This window comes from Phyllostomus discolor, chromosome 12 (assembly GCF_004126475.2).
Source record: "Phyllostomus discolor isolate MPI-MPIP mPhyDis1 chromosome 12, mPhyDis1.pri.v3, whole genome shotgun sequence".
Classification (NCBI taxonomy): Eukaryota; Metazoa; Chordata; class Mammalia; order Chiroptera; family Phyllostomidae; genus Phyllostomus; species Phyllostomus discolor.
The window spans coordinates 15,724,085-15,742,655 of NC_040914.2; the positions used below are offsets into that span (position 1 = coordinate 15,724,085).

Consider the following 18,571-nt stretch of genomic DNA (forward strand, 5'->3'; position numbering starts at 1 on the left):
ATATGGTTCTTGATTGTAGTATTATATCCTACCAAACCACTGGTACTAGTATGGCAAGAGAAGAGATTAATATCTTTGTACATCATTGTCTCTCCAAAACCATTCTATCTCGCCTATTCTTCAATTCCCCAGCTCTAATTCTCAATTAAAATTATACTAAAAGTTGACCTGGTTGGTGTGGCTCAGTGGCTTGACTGCTGACCTGGGAACCAAAGGGTCACTGGCTCGATTCCCAGTTAGGACACATGCCTGCATTGCGGGCCAGGTTCCCAATAGAGGGTGCAAGATAGGCAACCACACATTGATATTTCTCTCCCTCTCTCTCTCCCTTCCCCTCTATCTAAAAATAAATCTTAAAACAAAGATTGTACTAAAATTTACCTCCTTCTTTCATCTCCCTACTGCCCCTAAATTCAACATTTTCCAGTCGAGATTAATTTTTAATCTCGTGGCCCATTGTTCACTCCGCCAACAATACTGCAGTAATTGAAGACATATGGACTTTAGGGAGTAATGCCTATAGGAAAACTTTCCGCTTGTTGATTCAGAAGAGGGTAACACCAGCCCTCCGAGTGGTTACGGGCATTACCGCCCTGAGGCCGACAGAGTCAACCCTGTTCCAATGGGTTGTGTGGGAAATTGTGGAGCATCTCCGAGGAGTGTTAAGCGCTGTCGCCTGAGGAGAGTAAGAATGCGGCGACGTTCCCCTTTGGTTTTCTGGGAAATGTAGTCCACAGATGTGGTGGAGACTCGAATACTTCCGTATTGGCAGCAGGGACAGGGGAATTCTGGGAAGTGTATTAACCAGCGTAGCACTTTCGCTCCGGCGTCCAGGTTACCGCGTGCATTCCCGTGGCTGTGGTAAGTCGGTTCCGTTGGCTAACTTTCCGAACTTCCCTGGGTCCTGGTACCACCCGGCCACTGATTTAGGAGCAGGAGGTTGTATCGGAAAGTGGTGCTTTCGGGGCTTGGGTGGCCGGCGTTCCTCTTAGCGGAGCCTCTCTGCTTTGGGGACAGGCGGGCAGTGCATCTCCGACGCTTTCCGCCTCCTCAGGCCGCGCAGCTTTGGTTGGGTCTGCGGTTTCCCGCTGCGAAACATCAGATGAATTACCTAAATATCTGTCTTCGATGTTTTTGTGTAAAACTGGGATGACGTTACTGCCTTGCTGATACAGTAGTTTGAGAATTAAACGAGACGGTATAAATAAATGTCTTAAGGCGGTGGCTTCTCGTTATTAATACTGTTTAGTTGGGGCAAGTGCTCAGTGGGTTTCAAGCTCCAGCTGCAGTACCCCGGGCACTTCTTTTTGATCTCTGTAAAGAAGCTGCATTTGCAAACCATTTGTGGCTGAAAAGGAGGAGGAAGTGGGGGAAGGCACACTATCACTGTGATTTCTCAGGGACAGAGATGTTAAGACGAGGCTCCAAATGGAGTTACTTAACACTAAGTCCCTTGTCACCAGACTGAGACTTAATGATAGTTTCTGCTCTCCCAGACATGGAATCTTAAACTAGTCGATCAGGAAACTCCCGTTTGGCACTAATTAGGTCATCTGCCTGATGGACCCATGCCATCCCCTAAAGTAATGTGACATTGCAATAACCAAGCTGCTTTATTTTTCTAATATAACTCTCTGGTTCCATTCTACATATTTAAAAAGTCTTTCATTTTGTACAGCTCGTGGGAGCTCCTTTCTGTTTGCTAGATTGGATGCTGCCCAATTCGTGAATCGATGAACAAAATCAATAAAATCTTTAAAATTTACTTATTTGAATTTTGTGTTTTAACAGTAACATAATCTAGTATTTCAGATTACTTTTCTCCCCCAGCCTTTACTTCTCTGAAAGGACTGCATTTCTTGTGACATTGTTACTAACAGCCTGAAAACTGTTGGTATTCTAGAAATTATCTGTAAGTTGAAAACATCAAGCTTTAGTTGTTGCCACTTGTCAGCATCTGCCCTTGCTATTTTTTCACACTTTCATCATACTTCTTTTCTTCTCTTGAAAAATTTGAATTGTTCTGTAGACATGGGTCCTCTTTGCCCTTATTCTACCACCAAGGACATTCTTTTCTATAAGTACAGTATCATGATCAAATTTCAGAAAATTAATTATATTGTTAATATGTTATCCATAGTTCATATTTAAATTTGTTCTGTTTTTCATTTAAGATCCTTAAAAAACTGCCCCCCCCCCATTAAGGCCAATGTTATGGATTGCTTTTTGCTGTCTAGTTTCTATTGTTTCCTTTAATCCAGAATGATTTCTCCACCTCCATCATTTTCTTGATGGTGTTTTTGAAGGGTTAGGCAAGTTAATTTGGAGAAAGTCCATCATTTGAAGTTTACCTCATATATTTCACAATTTGATTTATTGTTGGCAGAGATTCCACAGTTGCTGAGGTATAATTTTCAGCCAACATAACAGAAACCAAAGGAAGTTGTTTCACTTTATATTGCTGATGTTGGCTTTGTTCACTTAGAGAAGGAGATGTCTGTCCCATTACTCTATTGAAGTTAGTAGTTTTATTTTTGTAAGCACTTTCCTATGGAGAGATGTTTTTATTAGTAAAGATGAGCTTCCTTGTTTTTTCCACTTGTTTATTTATTCAAATATAAGTTTTATATGCATATGGACTCAGAATCCAGTCTTGTTAACTTAAATGTAGCTTATCAAATGGTTCATGAAAACAATTTAATTGACATATTTTACATATGATAATTTTGGAGTGGTACAACTATTACTGTAATTCAGTTTTAGAACATTTTCATTCCTACAATAAGATTGTTTAATCTCATTTATAAGTAATCCCTGTCTTCGCACCCCAGACAACAACTAGCTTACTTCCTGTCTTTGTATTGTGAACCTTTTATTTAAATGTGATCATATAATATGTGGTCTTTTGTGACTGGCTTCTTTCATTTACAGTGTTTCAAGTGTTTCAACATCCATGTTGTAGTATATATCATAATTTCATTCCTTTTTATTGCCCATGAATATTTCATTGTGGACATACCATACTTTCCCTATCCATTCACTCATAGGTAGACATTTTAGTTGTTTCCTGTTTAGGGCTTTTATGAATAACAGTTTCATAAATAATTACATATAAATTTTTGTGTGGAGATGTGTTTTCATTGCTCTTGAATAGATACCTAGGAGTGGAATTGCTTGGTTAACTGCTAGCTTTAGGTTTAACTTTTTGAGAAACTGCCAAAACTGTTTTCCAGAAATCTTTTTCAGATCTTGTGTTTCTAACTAGACACTAGACACCACATTTTGTTTTGGTTTTTTTCCCCAGAAACATTTGCCTGTGGCAATTTAAAATTTATTGCTAAGATAACACATTATTAGGGAAGACATTGAGGGAGAGTTAACAGATTTTTCAGAAGTTATGAGTGATGTTTACAGAACAGAACGGTCATGTGAGAAGTCCAGGTATCGTACAGTGTGTTTTGGTAATGATCACATTGCAAGACCAATTTCGTATTATGAAGTGTCTTTTTTTTTTTTTTAACTATAGCTACAAAAATAAAACCTGGATAGTACTCAAAGTGCTGTCCAGCTTAGAACAGTTCAGTTAAATTGGAGGTAATGTTCTCTCAGGTGTACAGATGACACAGTTGAGGAAAAGAGATATTGTTAATTTGCTTAAGATGACCCAGCTATGTGAGAGGCTGAACTAGGATTTAAACCCAGATATGGTCCCAGAGATGATTCAATGTGTATCATATCTGAATCCAATTTTCTACCTTGGGAGCCACAAGATGTTGGAGATGGTACCAGTATGTATTGTGCGGGGTTTGTGTGCCCTTCTGTGGTCTCATCAAGCTGTGAACAACAGCAGCCACCTCAGGAAAGGGGCTGCTTTGCCAATTCACAGTAAGCATTCATGGAGGTGAGCAACAAACATTCTTGATCACCTTTTCATGTTCTTTTTCTGTCTTTCCAGACACTACCAGGCACAGTTCTGCCTACCAGGATTCTCCATATCTCAGGAATCTGTACAGTTGCGGAAGTAATAAGAAAAAAATGACCACATTTAAGGTACATATGGCTTACCTTTCTTAAAATTCTGTCTCACTATTCCGAAGGTCATAGGTATTTTTTTTCTTGAAGGAGACTCAAGGAGAACACCAGGCACTTAATTTAAAGACCTGTTTGCTTTGTACTTGTTTTTAGTGTTTGTATTTAGTGTTTGTCATTATTCATTTTATTTCAAAAATAAGTGTGGACAAATGAATAGAAATGACCAATTCTCTGACATTTTTAAAAAATATATTTTATTTATTTATTTTTAGACAGAGGGCAAGGGAGGCAGAAAGAGCAGGAGAGAAACATCCACGTGTGGCTTCCTCTCTCGCAGTACCAATTAGGGAACCTGGCCCACATTCAGGCATGTGCCCTGACTGGGAATCCAACTGGCAACCCTTTTGTTTTCAGGCTGACACTCAGTCCACTGAGCCACACCAGTCAGGGCCACTTCTCCAACTTTATTACATCACCACTGGCACATTAACTATTATTTTCTCATAGTCTTTTCCTCATGTGCATCCGTAGCTTTATTAATATTCATGATTACATCTCATTAAATTAAATAGTGGATTTTCATGGAATGTTATAACATTTATTTCTATTAAAATAACTTTAATGTCTTCTACTTACTGATCTACTTTTATGCCTTTGTATATTAATTATTTTTCAAAAGTAATACATAACTTCGTATGTGTGTCTTTTAATAATAGACTATTTTTTTAGGGCAGTTTTGTATTCAAAGTAAAATCCAACAAAGTACACAGATTTCCCATATATCCCTGCCCTTACACATATACAGCCTCTCCAATTCTTATTTTTAAAATATTTTTTAAAGATTTTATTTATTTATAAAAAAAATTATTTATTTCCCTGGCTGGTATAGCTCAGTGGATTGAGCTCGGGCTTTGAACCGAAGGGTCGCCAGTTAATTGCCAGTCAGGTCACATGCCTGGGTTGCCGGCCAGGTCCCCAGTGGGGTCCATGTGAGAGGCAACCACACATTGATGTTTCTCTCTCTTTCTCCCTCCCTTCCCCTCTAAAAATAAATAAGTAAAAATTTTAAAAAGATTTTATTTATGTTTAGAGAGAGGAAAAGGGAGGGAGGAAGAGGGAAAGAAACATAAATATGTGAGAGAAACACCCATTAGTTGTCTCTCATATACACCAACCAGGGACCAAACCCGCAACCTAGGCATGTACCCTTACTGCGAGTTGAATCAGTGACCTTTTGCTTTGTGGGACAACGCTCAACCACTGAGCCACACCAGTCAGGGTCCCCCCCCCCCATTCTTAACACATACCCACCCCCTACACACCAGATTGGTACTTTTTTACAATCGATGAACCTGCATTAACACAATGTCACCCAGACTCCATACTTTACATTAGGGTTCATTCTGTGTACATTCTACAGGTGTAAACAAATCTATAATGACACATCCCTGCTGTTATACTGTTAATACACATGTATGTTCACTGTTCCAAAAATCCCATATCCTCCACCTCTTTCTTCTTCCCTTACTGCAACCCTGGGAAACACTGATCTTTTTACAGTCTCCATAATTTTACTGTTTCCTGGAATGCCATATAGTTGGAGTCATACATATGCAGCCTTCAGACTGGCTTCTTTTACTTAGTGATATGCATTAATGTTACCTCCATGTCTTTTTGTGGCTTGATAGCTCATTTCTTTTTTAAAGGTTTTATTTATTTATTTTTAGAGAGGGGGGAGGAATGGAGAAAGAAGGAGAGAAACACCAATGCCTGGTTGCCTCTCACACACCCACTTACTGGGGACCTGACCCACACATAACCCAGGCATATGCCCTGATTGGGAATTGAACTGGTGACCCTTTGATTTGCAAGCCTGTGCTCAATCCACTGAGCCACACCAGCCAGGGTGATAGCTCATTTCTTTTAGTACTAAATTATTCTGTGGCCTGGATGTGCCACATTTTATCCATTTGCCACCTGAAGGACTTCTTGGTTGCCTCCAGTTATAAACTAAGATATAACCTTAATTTAAAATGTCCAGTCTTGCCCTGACCGGTGTGGATCAGTTGGTTGGTCTTTGTTCTACCGAGTAAAAGGTTGCTGGTTCATTTAGGGCACTTGCCTGGTTGTGGGTTTGGTCCCCAGTTGGGTGTGTGCGAGAAACAACTGATCAATGTTTCTCTCCTACTCTTCCTCCTCCCTCCTCTCTCTAAAAATAAATAAATAAAACCTTTTAAAAATATGTCCAGTCTCAGCCCTGGCCAGTGTGGCCTCCGCAAACCAAAAGGTCACCAGTTCGATTCCTAGTCAGGGCACATGCCCCAGGCCCAGGTGCTTGCAGAAGGCAACCAGTTGATGTTTTTCTTCCTTTCTTCCTCCCATTCCCTCTCTCCAAAATTAAAAAAAAAAAAAAAGAAAAGAAAAGAAAAAAAAGTCCAGTCTTGCTGCATAGGCCAGGCAGTTAGTTCTGTCTCTGTATTTATTCCCTAGAGTTGCTGGATAAGGAGGTTCTTGATTTCATCTTCCATTTACATAGGTAAAATATGAGAAACCTGCTTAGATTCACACAGGAAACCATGCAGGGGTCAAGGAATATTAGCCATCATGTTTGAAAGGACAGATAAGAAGAGAACATCTGCTCAGCGCTGTTCCTGCTGCAGTGGAGGTTGGTTGTGAGGTTGAGGTTGCCTGTGTTTGGTGTTGTAGGAGGCCGTGACATTCAAGGACGTGGCTGTGATCTTCACTGTGGAGGAGCTGGAGCTGCTGGACCCATCCCAGAGGATGCTATACCGAGATGTGATGCTGGAGAACTTCCGGAACCTGATCTCAGTGGGTGAGGACAAGTGCCCTCTCTAACTGAATGTTAGCTTCCAGGAGTGGCTTTGTATCCTTGGGTGTTCAAGGCTTTGGGGTCTTTGAAATGGTTCCCTGGATTTGGGGGTCTGACTTTTTTAATACAGGGTATGGCAAAAGTAGGTTTACAGCTTGTATGCAAAATAATATAATAGTTAATAAATACTAATAGAACAATAAACAGTAATAAACAATACTCACAGCTGTAAACCTACTTTTTCCCCACCCTATATGTGGGGAACACAGAGAGGGAATTATTTTGGTTTTACCAATAGGCAAGTTTGTAGCCCCGGCTGGCGTAGCTCAGTGGATTGAGCGCGGGCTGGGAACCAAAGTGTCCCAGGTTCGATTCCCAGCCAGGGTACATTCCTGGGTTGCAGGCCATAACCCCCAGCAACCGCACATTGATATCTCTCTCTCTCTCTCTCTTTCTCTCCCTCCCTCTCTCTCCCTCTCTCCCCCCCTCCCTCTCTCCCTCCCTTCCCTCTCTAAAAATAAATAAATAAAATCTAAAAAAAAAAATAGGCAAGTTTGTTTTTTGTTAAGGAACTATAAGTACATAGTATACTGCTCTACCTTACAAGATCCTGACTCTGTCATGCGTTATAAAACCTATTGAGCCCTACTCTCAATTTTTAAGGAAATAGGTTAGATAATCTTGATCCTTCTCATACGCTTCCAAAAAGTTCAAGGAGGAAGAACTTCCTAACTCTATATATGTGAATGGGTTTTGACAAATGGCATTTCTTCAAATTGGTTATGGAAAAAAAAAGGTTTGGAAAACTCTGCTTCTGATTACCAGAAGAGTATGCAGTGGGAACCTAATTTTCCAGGAAAGTTTACTTTAGAATGTTTTTGTTTTAAGGATGTGACTTCGCATGTTCACAAGGCATCAACCATTCAAACAAGACATGGTCCACTTAGTAGGGGAGAAGAGTTTTGGATGATGAAGTTGGCAGCCCAGCCCTGGCTGGTGTAGCTCAGTGGATTGAGCACCAGGCTGTGAACTGAAAGGTGCAGTCAGGGCACATGCCTAGGTTGCCAACCAGGTCCCCAGTATAGGACCTGTGAGAGGCAACCGATCAATGTGTCCCTTGTGCATTGCTGTTTCTCTCCTTCTCTTTCTTCCTCTCTTTCCCTCTCTCTAAAAAGTAAACAAATAAAATCTTTGGGGGGAAAAAAACGATGGTAACCCAGAGAACAGGGAATTCAGGTGAGAACCAAACAGTTCTGAGTCCTGCAGGCAACTCTCACATCTATTGTGCTTCCCTCTCTCCATGCTGATTTCCATCACCTCGTTCAAAATCCCCAGATGTTTCCTGAATTGTTATCATCACCTTGGTGCTGGTATCCATCCTAGATGTGTTCTTCACATAGCGCCAAAGTGACCCTTTGGAAATGTAAGTTACATTGCCATTTTTCTGTTCAAAATCCTTATGGCTTTTTTTTTTTTTGAAGCCACTTAAAGTGGCTTTTGGAGTCTGGAGTCCCCTGTGGCCTGCTCTGTGTCTCCATTCCCTCTCTGAATACATCTGTTGTGCTGTCCTTGCCCTCTTGCTCCATTTGTCCCACTCACATTGTCCTCCATGGTATTCCTCAGACCTGCCAAGGACACTATATATTGCCTATTGCTTCTGTAACAAATTACTATAAACATAGTAGAGCTATCAACAAAATTTGATTATATTTTAGTTCTTTAGGTGTGAAGTCTGACATCTCACTAAGCTAAAATCAAAGTGTCTGTAGGTGCCAAAGATTTTGAACAGAGAAATGGCAGTGTGACCTACATTTCCAAAAAATCATTTTGGCTGCTACGTGAAGACCATATCTAGGATATGAACAGTTCGAGTGGGGAAAACCTGTCCCTTGGGTTCCCAGCATCTAGGGCCTGCCCTATTCCTTGGCTCTTGTTCTCCTTCCTCCATCTTCAAAACCATCAACATTGCACTCCTGACCATTCTTCTGTACTCTTCCTCTGCCACTCTTCTGACTCTGTCTTCTACCTTCCTGGACACTTTGATTATATTGGCCCCTCTCACATGATCCCAGATGCTCTTCTCATTTTTATGGTCAGCTGATTAGCAGCCTTAATTGCATCTGCAACTCGGTTCCTATTTGCTGTATAACAACATGTTCATAGGTTCTGGGGACTGGATTGGACATCTCTCCAGAACCATTATTAAGTATACTACAGAAGCTTTCCCCTCAGGGTTCTTTACTATTTCTTTCTGCCTAGAACACTCTTTCACATAAAATCCTACAGGTCCTTCTTCCTTCATCGCCTGCTTAATTTCAGTATCATGACACAGGCCTTTCGACCACCTACTTAAAGTACAATCATATCTTTGCTTGCCTGATACTGTGTCTCATATATTTTTGTTTATCACTTCTCTCTCCCCAGTGGTATATGATCTGCAGGAGGAGAAATTTTTTACAACTTTATTTTAGTTTTTTTTTTTAAGATTTTCTTTATACAGAGATTGGAAGGGAGAGAGAAAGAAAGGGCGAGATACATGGATTGGTTGCCTGTCGTACGCCTCCAACTAAGGGCCTGGCCTGTAACCCATCCCAGGCATGTGCCCTGACCAGGAATCTAACCACCTACCTTACAGTTCACAGGCTGGTGCTCAGTTCACTGAGCCACATCAGCCAGGGCAGGAGGTGAATTTTAATTGTTTTGCTCATTGCTGTATACTCAGTGCCTAGAATAGTTCTGGGACATGGCAGATATCTGTAAATAGTTACTGACTCAATGAATTAGTTATTGGATAGGTGGGCCTTACTGTCCTTACTATCTTTCCTGCTGGTATTGATTTTTTTTTTATCTTCACCAGAGGACATGCTTTTTGACTTTAGGGGGTGGGGAGAGAGAGAAAGAAACATCAATGGGTTGCCTCTCATACATGCTCTGACGGGGGATTGAACCCACAGCCTTAAGCATGTACTGATCAGGAGTGGAGCCTGCAAACTTTCAGTTTATGGGATGGCACTACAGTGAACTGAACCATATCGGCCAGGGCTGCTGGTAATGTTTTGATAGTTTCTATTGTTTGTTTTCTTAAATGCTTATTACAGGCTTTTATTTCATTGCTCACTGAAGACCTGTGGTTTCCAATTTGAAAAACTGATATGAAAGACCAATTTATTTATAGCCAAAGGTTTTCCACACTGTTTTTAAATAAACAGTCCAGAACCCACATAAGAAACGATTGCATAGGCCCTCATGTTTCCTTTTATTGTCATCCAAGTCATTCATGTCTTGTGGAGACAGCTAATAAGTGATAAATATGACAGAGCAAATTAAAGATACTGAAAACATTTTTTGTCTCCAAATGACTGCCAATCCAATTTCTACTTACCTAGATTTAACATGATTGTGTGTTTGTGTGTGTGCACTTGACCCATATCCCAGGGAAGCTTCTAAGCACTGTAGCTGTGACCACACTGAGGATCATGCTTTCCCTGTGGCTTTTCTAGAGCCTTCCATAGGGGCCATACTCATTTCCAGGGAGTAGTGCTTTCTTTAATGAGGAGTCTGGTGTCTTCTCCTAGACAGTTTGCCACAAATGGAAAAAACTATATATCCAGAGCTCTGAGACCAAATCAGCTTGCAGGCCGCATTTCCTCTGCATCACTTGACCATCTGCTGGCATTTCCTTCTTACAAAGTCAACATCCACTTCACTGTCACCAGCTTTCTCTTCCATGTGCTAGGAGGGGAAGAATGAGGGTGAAAGTCACAGTGGTCACACGTCTAGATATTGTCTATTCCTGATCAGTTTTGGTTAAAAATGTGTATATTTCCATGGCTTATTTTCTATAAATAATAGCTTTTAAACAAATCTACGGAACAAGGATTTCACATGATTTTCCTTCATTTTTATAGAGACATGTTGTTTCATTTTCAACTGATGGACAATATAACCTGGAAGATATCAAGAAACTGCCCATTCAAAATTGTCGCATCCTCAGAAAGATTTCTGTGTCCTCCTCCCAAGACTATTTTAAAGTGACTATTTATTAAATTGAACCTTAAACTGTAGTACCTGTTAAGAGGTACATACTCACCTAGTAGTATTTTTCTAAGGTTCCATTCTCAGAACTTATCTTTCCACTTGAATAATTTGTTTAATTAAGGACTCACTAAGTTCCTGAACCAAGTTTTCAAACTTTTTATACCACAAGCCATTCTGAGAAATGCATCTTTCGGTGTAACCAGGGAGATACTAAACGTGTGTAGACAATTCATGCAATGGTCTCATTTCTCTGATAATGATGCTCTGATAAGCTTCTATTCTGATTCTTTTTTCCAAATGTTTACTGCATGATTTTAAATTCATTTTACAACTAAGTAAAAGGCTACAGTTTTCAATCTGAAAAACTGACGTGAAAGCCCAATTTTTCTCCATTCAAAGTTTTTCCATGCTTTGTTTTGAAAGAGACAGTCCAGACGGCTCGGAAGAAGCCATTTTATGGGTCCTTGTGTATTCTTTTCACCCTTTAACTTTCTCATCTATAGCATCACCCTTTGTCTGTTCCTGTGGGATACAGATTTGGCTTCATAGCATAACTGCAGTTTTTTAATCAGATATCTTAACTAAGATATCTTAGTTGTTACTGCATGTATCAACACAGAAAAATAAGATGAACTACATATATTGTATAGAATTTGTAGGAATACTTTGCTTGTATAAATACAAACAACTCTAGGTTTTTGATATATAAGATTGTAAGGTGTCTAGCCAAATACAAAATTTAGAGGGACAGCTTACACTCCTGCATTTGACAACAACTGCAAGTTTGGAGGGGTTCCCAAAACTACCTTCACATTGAATGTGTCTCCAAGAAGGCCTGATAGAACTCACTGAATGCTGTTACACTCATGGTTAGTGCTCATTGCACAGAAGGATATGCCTTACAAGTAAGTAAGAGAAGAAGCACATGACAGGGATCCTAGGGAAGAGCCAGATGCAGAGTTTCCATTGTCTTCTCTGCATGGAGTCAAGGTTCCTGTGTGTTTCTGTGTTACTTTCCAACATGCAGGTGTGAAATTACAGGGTATCGCCAGTCAGGGAAGCCCACTTGAGCCTCAGTGTGCAGAGTAATTACTGCAATTCCATCACATGGCCAGTGTATGTTGAATAGTTCGTGTGGTTATTTTCAGTCTCCTGGTTCACACCACTGGGTAACTGAAATCTCTGTCTACAGTTACATTTTCGTCTTTCTGCTATGGTCAGCTTCATTCCTAAATCATACTGTTAGACCAGCCATTGTTACCCAAGACCTTCAGCCACTCTTCAGGCATGACATTTCACATGCTTAGAGCTTATCTCTCAGATGTCGAGGGCAAAGACCAAATTTTTTCTTTGGTATGATTGATTTTTCTTACCACCTAAGGATATGTGACATAAACCCAAATATACAAAGTATTGATTATGTTATTGCTTTTCCTTAAAGTTTGTATTGATTCATATACTCTATTGTGTGTATAATTTTTAAAAAATATCTACTTATTTTTTAGAGAGAGGAAGGGAGAAAGGGAGAGAAACATCAGTGTGTGGTTGGTTTCTTGTGTGCCCCTACTGGGGACCTGTGCCCTGAGTGGGAATCAAACCAGCGACACTTTGATTTGCAGGCCAGCACTCAACCACTGAGCCACACCAGCCAAGGTGTGTGTATATAATATTTTTAAAGCCTCACCCAAGAATATATTTATTGATTTTAGAGAGAGAGGAAGGGAAAAAGAGAAACATTGATGTGAGAGAAAAACATTGACTGGTTGCCTCCCATGCACACCCTAACCGGGAGTCAAACCCCCAACTTTTTGGTATATGGGGCAGCACTCCAACCAACTGAGCCACCTGGCCAGCACCATTGTATATATAATTTATTTGCTGCATAATTTACTATCCAAGAGTTTACACTGATTATAAAATTCAGTAGAAATGTCAATGGATTGACATCGTGTATCATATTACTATATTTTGTTATGAAGTCTTTGATTTCTACCTTGTACCTTATGTAAACAAAAGAAATAAAGAACAAAAGAGAATAACTTGTGCTTCACATGGGACACTTGATGTGGTTCTAACTGGGATTTATTGATTCTTAATGGATAAGAGCCTACTAGACTACCTCTTGGTTTCTGTAGGCATGTAAACCAGAGACCGTGATTCATACTCAAAGGACAAAGTGAATACTCCCTGGATTTATTGAAGTCTCACGCTGTCTCCAAAATGTGAAATCTTGAAGGCACTAAACAGAATCTTTACTTGTCCACATCTTTCCATTTTCTCTCCCTGTAGGAGGCAAGATCCAATATGAGATGGAGACTGTTCCAGAAGCAGAACCACATGAAGAGCTTTCCTGCTGGTATATCTGGCAAAAAATTGCAAGTGACATAATCAGGAGGCAAGACTCCATGATAAGGAGTTCTCAGTTCCCCAGACAGTTTGATTCAACCAGCCAACTTGGGGCAGGACTGCCTATAATTCACACAGGCCAGAAAACTTACCCAGAAAATGAGTCTAAAATATTTTTCGGTGATATCTCCAACTTTAATCTTCATCGACGGTCAGGAGCAAAGTCTCATACATGTGGTGAGTGTGGAAAAAGCTTCTACCATAGCTCGGCACTCCATATTCATCAGAGAGTTCACTTGGGAGAGAAGTGCTACAAGTGTGGTAAGTGTGGTAAAGAATTCAGTCATAGCTCACGCCTGCAAACTCATCAGAAAGTCCACACCATAGAGAAACCATTTAAATGTGAGCAGTGTGGGAAAGGCTTCAGTCGTAGAGCAACACTTATTGACCACTGCAAATTACACTCAGGAGAGAAACCTTATAAGTGTGAGGAATGTGGGAGGGCCTTCATTCATGCTCACCATCTTCACAACCATCAGAGAGTCCACACTGGAGAGAAACCATTCAAATGTGATATATGTGGGAAGAACTTCCGTCGTAGATCAGCACTTAATAGTCATTGTGTGGTCCACACGGGGGAGAAACCATACAAATGTGAGGAATGTGGGAAGTGCTTTGGCTGGAATTCACATCTTCATATCCATAAGAGCATCCACATGGGACAGAAACTATATAAATGTGAGGAGTGTGGGAAGAGCTTCTATTCTAAAGCAGATCTTTATTACCATCAGAGGATCCACACAGGAGAGAAACCCTATGATTGTAAGGAATGTGGGAAGAGCTACAGGTGGGCTTCACATCTTTTGGCCCATCAGCGAGTCCACAGTGGAGAAAAACCATTCAAATGTGAAGAGTGTGGGAAGAGATTTGGTCGGAAATCATACCTGCAAGCTCATCAAAAGGTCCACACCAGAGAAAAGCCGTACAAGTGTGAGACATGCGGGAAAGGCTACAAGACAAGCTTGGATCTTGTTGTGCACCAGAGCATCCACACAGGAGAGAAACCGTATACATGTTGGGTGTGTGGAAAGCACCTAAGTAGGGCCTCACATCTTAAACTTCATCAGAGAGTCCATACTGGAGAGAAACCATATAAGTGTGACGTGTGTGGTAAGCTGTTCAGTCAGTTTGCACATGTACAATCTCACCAGAGAGTTCATACAAGGGAGAAACCTTACAAGTGTGAGATATGTGGTAAGCACTTCAGGTCAAGTTCATATTTTAAACTTCATTACAGAAGCCATATTAATGAGAAATTTCATACATTCTCAGAGGGAAAAAAATAATTTGTTTAATTAAAGTGAATGTTTCAGCCATAGCTCAACATCCCGGTGCTTCTGAAACCACACAAGTGGTGCAGTAAGGGTATGAGGACAGGGAGCTTGTTTGCTGCAGAACCTACATAACCTGAACATTGATTAGCACATGTACTCAGTACGTGTTTGTGAAATCAGAAGGAGAAAATATATACTATATAAAGCTTACGTGGAAGAGGAAGCCTGCAAAAATAAACAATTCAAAGAAACGAGTTGAAATGCAGAAGTACACTGGGTACTAGATCCCACCGCATTATTTTGGTGGTATCCTCGCAGTTGACTCCTGCCCTACCCTCTGGCTCTGTTCTGAGATTGGGTTCTCTCTTTTTGTGTGTGTGTGGGGGGAGCTGTTCTTATTATTTGGATTTCTCGTTGGTATCTCATTGGTATATATAGTATAAATTCATGTATCTCACTTTTGATTTTTTGCACAGTGCAGTTTTAACGGTAATAACTGTCTACTGCACATACCACAATAGAAATTTTTCAGCAGTGTTAAGGGAAGTGTGCAAAGTAACCCATTCAAAGTGTCAGATTTAGTACTAGTGACAAAAGTTTTCTTAATCTTGAATTGATTGAATTTTAAATTTCTGTATTTCCATATAGGTTTTGATATGACTGCTTTTTAATTGTAGCATATCTTTTGTCAAACATCTTTGCTAGAGGCTTTGGCAAATTTGAAGGACATTTAATTTCTCAACTTCCTATATTCTTCCCTTATTCCCATGAAGTAAATACCAGAACTTGTTGGGACTTGGTAATTTCCAATGTATTTAATAGTGGTGGAGGAATAACATTTACATGCTTTCCTTTTTTGGTAAAAATATATCTTTCGAAAATCAGATATAACATTGTGTAAGGCATGACTCTCTGATTTGGAAATCATAGTATAAGAATGTAAGATTATGGAAAAGGGACTACCACATCAATAATGCCATACGATTTTTAGAAATAACAACTGTTCATCAATAGGAATTTAAATTATATATTTCCATAATAATGAATTAAAGCTATGGCAAGGACATGTAATAACAGGAGAAGAACATAATATGGGCTTTGTGAAATCAGACTGTGGCCTTTGTAAAATTAAATCCATAAATTTGCATGTGTGTGTGTATGTATATATGTGGAAAGGGACACTCTTAGTAATCTCTGTCAGATTATTTGGTGGTATTTACATTTTATAATTTCATTAATTATGTGTTTAAATTTCTCAGCACCAATTTGATCATACTGGTAAATTGTGTACAATGGAATTTGAAAAGTGACTAATATGAATCCTTTATAGGTAAGGATTCCTAATGATTGTACTATATTATCATACGACATATACAATCAAAATTAAGGAATAGGATTCAGTCAATACTCAAAAACTTTTATGGTTGAGTACACAGATAAATTAATGAATGTGATCAACTATCTTTGCAGTTAATGCGTGTGATACATCTTTAAGCATAAGCCAAGGAGTGGGAAAATACTGGAGATAGAAATAAAGTGGGGATACACATGTTAGGGCAGTTAAAAGATTCTTGGGAGAAAAGGTGTGCATGGATAGGAAACAGCATGATAGTGGAGCCTCCAAGGAGAGAGCAGCTTTAGATGCCATTTCCTACTTCTTATACCATCGTGATATTTTAAGTGTATTAGGCTAAAAGGCTTTACTTAGCAAAGTAATAGAGGTAATTTATTTTTGTAATTTTCTAGACTATGCCTTCACAGAATTTTATGTACTTACTAAGATCCATGCTATCTTAATTTGCATAGTGGTTTGGGAGTCCCTAAGGTTACCTTCAGGTTCTCTGGTTTCCTCTCATGACTCAGTGTAGTTGGACTTAGGACCATGTTACAGTGAAAGGATATGAAGCAAAATCAGTGAAGGGAAAAGGCACATTGAAGATGTCTGGAGGAAATCAGGTGTAAGCTTCCAAGAGTCCTCTCTCCATGGTATTACATGGGACTCAATTCCTCTAGCACTTAATTTTGGCCACATGTGAAATGTCTACAACAGGGCCTCATTGTAGGCCCTATAAGTACTTGAAGACCAGTACTTACTGGGGGCTGGTCATGTAAGCATCATCTGGTCAGCATGTACCAAAATCCCAGGCTTCAATAAGGAAAGCGGGTGTGAGGAATAAACGACAGTGCACAGCTCTGAACAGTTACGGAATGGTGGAAACTCAAAATCCATGTTTCCTGTCACCAGCCAAAGTCCAACTTGCAGGCCTTTCTAAGGATCACAGTCAGGACCGCTTTACTAACTTTCCTGCACACATGGAATCAAATCTAGGGCCTGTAGTCTTTTATCTTTTAAATTCATCAAATGCCAGAGTAAGTTTTCTCCAAGGTAATTATTTCTAACAAACCTCACCAGATTAAACAAAAGTACTTCTAAAACTGAAGTTTATAGGTAGGATTCCTCAAGGTGCGTATGAGATAACACCTGGGACTAGCTGGTTTGTGTTCTTGTAGCCCAGAGTGCATGAAGGCTAGTGCATGAATGTATTATATTGAATTCAATGGTTAATTCCCAGCTCTAGTTTCCTGAGCCTTTGTGGGACCATTGAGTTCAAGCTCCCACTTTTCACTGTGGGCTTCACTTTTTTTGAGGGGGGGTGCACCTGAAGATTTCCCTTTCTTTAACTTTGAACATGGCTACATTTAATGGGGGTTGTTAGAGAACATCCTATCTCTGAAAAAGTAGAGAGGCTTCCCAAGTTATTAAAGTCTAACCATATTGGTAGGTTATTCATTTAAAGAGTTGAGTCTAATATATCCTGTTTCTTTGACATTAATTTTAAAGTAATTCTCAAAACATCTGTCTTCATCTACAGATGATATTTTGTTACATGCATATCAATACAAATATTTCTTGGAGAGGTTTTAAAAATTAATTTCATTGAAAATAAATTGTATCAGTACAGGAAAGTCCAAAGGAGAGTGTGGAAAGTAGTAGGGAGACTTGCTATTAATATTTTGGTGAGCATGCTTCAGTATATGCATATAAGTAATAGTCACAGAATTTTACAAACTAGGCACATGATTCATACTATTTTCTAATTATAGTTAGTGTTTCACTCATTGAAACAGTTGTTGAAGGTCATTTCATAAATTGACCTACAACCTCATGTCTAATACCTGCACAGTATTTCCTTAACCAGTTTCTTACTGATGAAGATAAGTGGGATAGTCAATTTAATGTGGCAACTTGCCTAGACTCCAGTTCTTTCATATTCGATTATGTTCAAACCTAGCTGTTGTGAAGGTTTTGTAGAGGTAATTAAAGTCCATAATCCTTTGAGAAAGGGGTAATATATAATCTCAGTTGGCCTGATTCAATCAGTTGAAAGTCCTTAAGAGCAGAGCTGAAACTCCCCTGAAAGATAATACCATTCCATGTTTCCATTTTGGCCCTTCTAATGGCGTCTCCTAGGGATTTTCACTTGCCAAGCCAGCCCCACAATCTTGTAAGGCAGTTTCTTGCAATAAATCTCTGTGTTTTCTCCTGATTATTCTGTTCCTTTGAAGCCTTACCAAAAAAGATTTTTGTTCCGAGAGTGGTTCTAGCGGAACAGAAATTTAAGGGGGAGTTTCCTGAATGTGTGTTCTGGAATTGGTTCTCTAATCATTATATTTAAAGGCACTAATGATTTTGTTTCCCATGGAAAATAGAGCATTGGTAGTCATTAGCATGACAAAAATACACAAAATACCACATTTGTTGCTATTAGTGAAGTAATCACTGAAGGCAAGGCACTGGATAATCATAAACTTTAGAACATACTGGTCAAACTAAGGAGTATAATGGGATTTTCTGATTGCTTCTAACTGTGCTGGAGAAAGTGGGAATGAGAAAGATGCGCTCAAGACCTTAAATTCCAGCTCAACCTGAAAGCTTCAAGTCATTATGCATTGGCTTCTTGACCTTTCCTGTTGATCTTGGGGCATCACT

General features: G+C 39.6%; 1 protein-coding gene across 2 annotated transcripts; it reads left to right on the top strand.

Moving 5' to 3' along the window:
* The first annotated feature begins 795 nt into the window (after positions 1 to 795).
* Positions 796 to 17,626, top strand: LOC114511049 (zinc finger protein 234-like). Of its 2 annotated transcripts, XM_028529662.2 has the most exons (4): positions 796 to 861; positions 3,956 to 4,050; positions 6,739 to 6,865; positions 13,190 to 17,626. In XM_028529662.2, exons 2-4 carry the CDS (start codon positions 4,036 to 4,038, stop codon positions 14,590 to 14,592), a joined length of 1,545 nt encoding a protein of 514 aa, XP_028385463.1. In that variant the 5' UTR covers positions 796 to 861; positions 3,956 to 4,035; the 3' UTR covers positions 14,593 to 17,626. The 2 variants fall into 2 exon arrangements, with proteins under 2 accessions (XP_028385463.1, XP_035868912.1); XM_036013019.1 differs by lacking the exons at positions 796 to 861; positions 3,956 to 4,050; positions 6,739 to 6,865 and adding an exon at positions 8,066 to 8,285.
* The last annotated feature ends 945 nt before the right edge of the window (positions 17,627 to 18,571 follow it).

Excerpts from the sequence above, each read along its gene's own strand:
- LOC114511049 (XM_028529662.2), top strand. Across the intron at positions 6,866-13,189 it reads CCGGAACCTGATCTCAGTGG|GAGGCAAGATCCAATATGAG; the intron begins GTGAGGACAAGT and ends CTCTCCCTGTAG.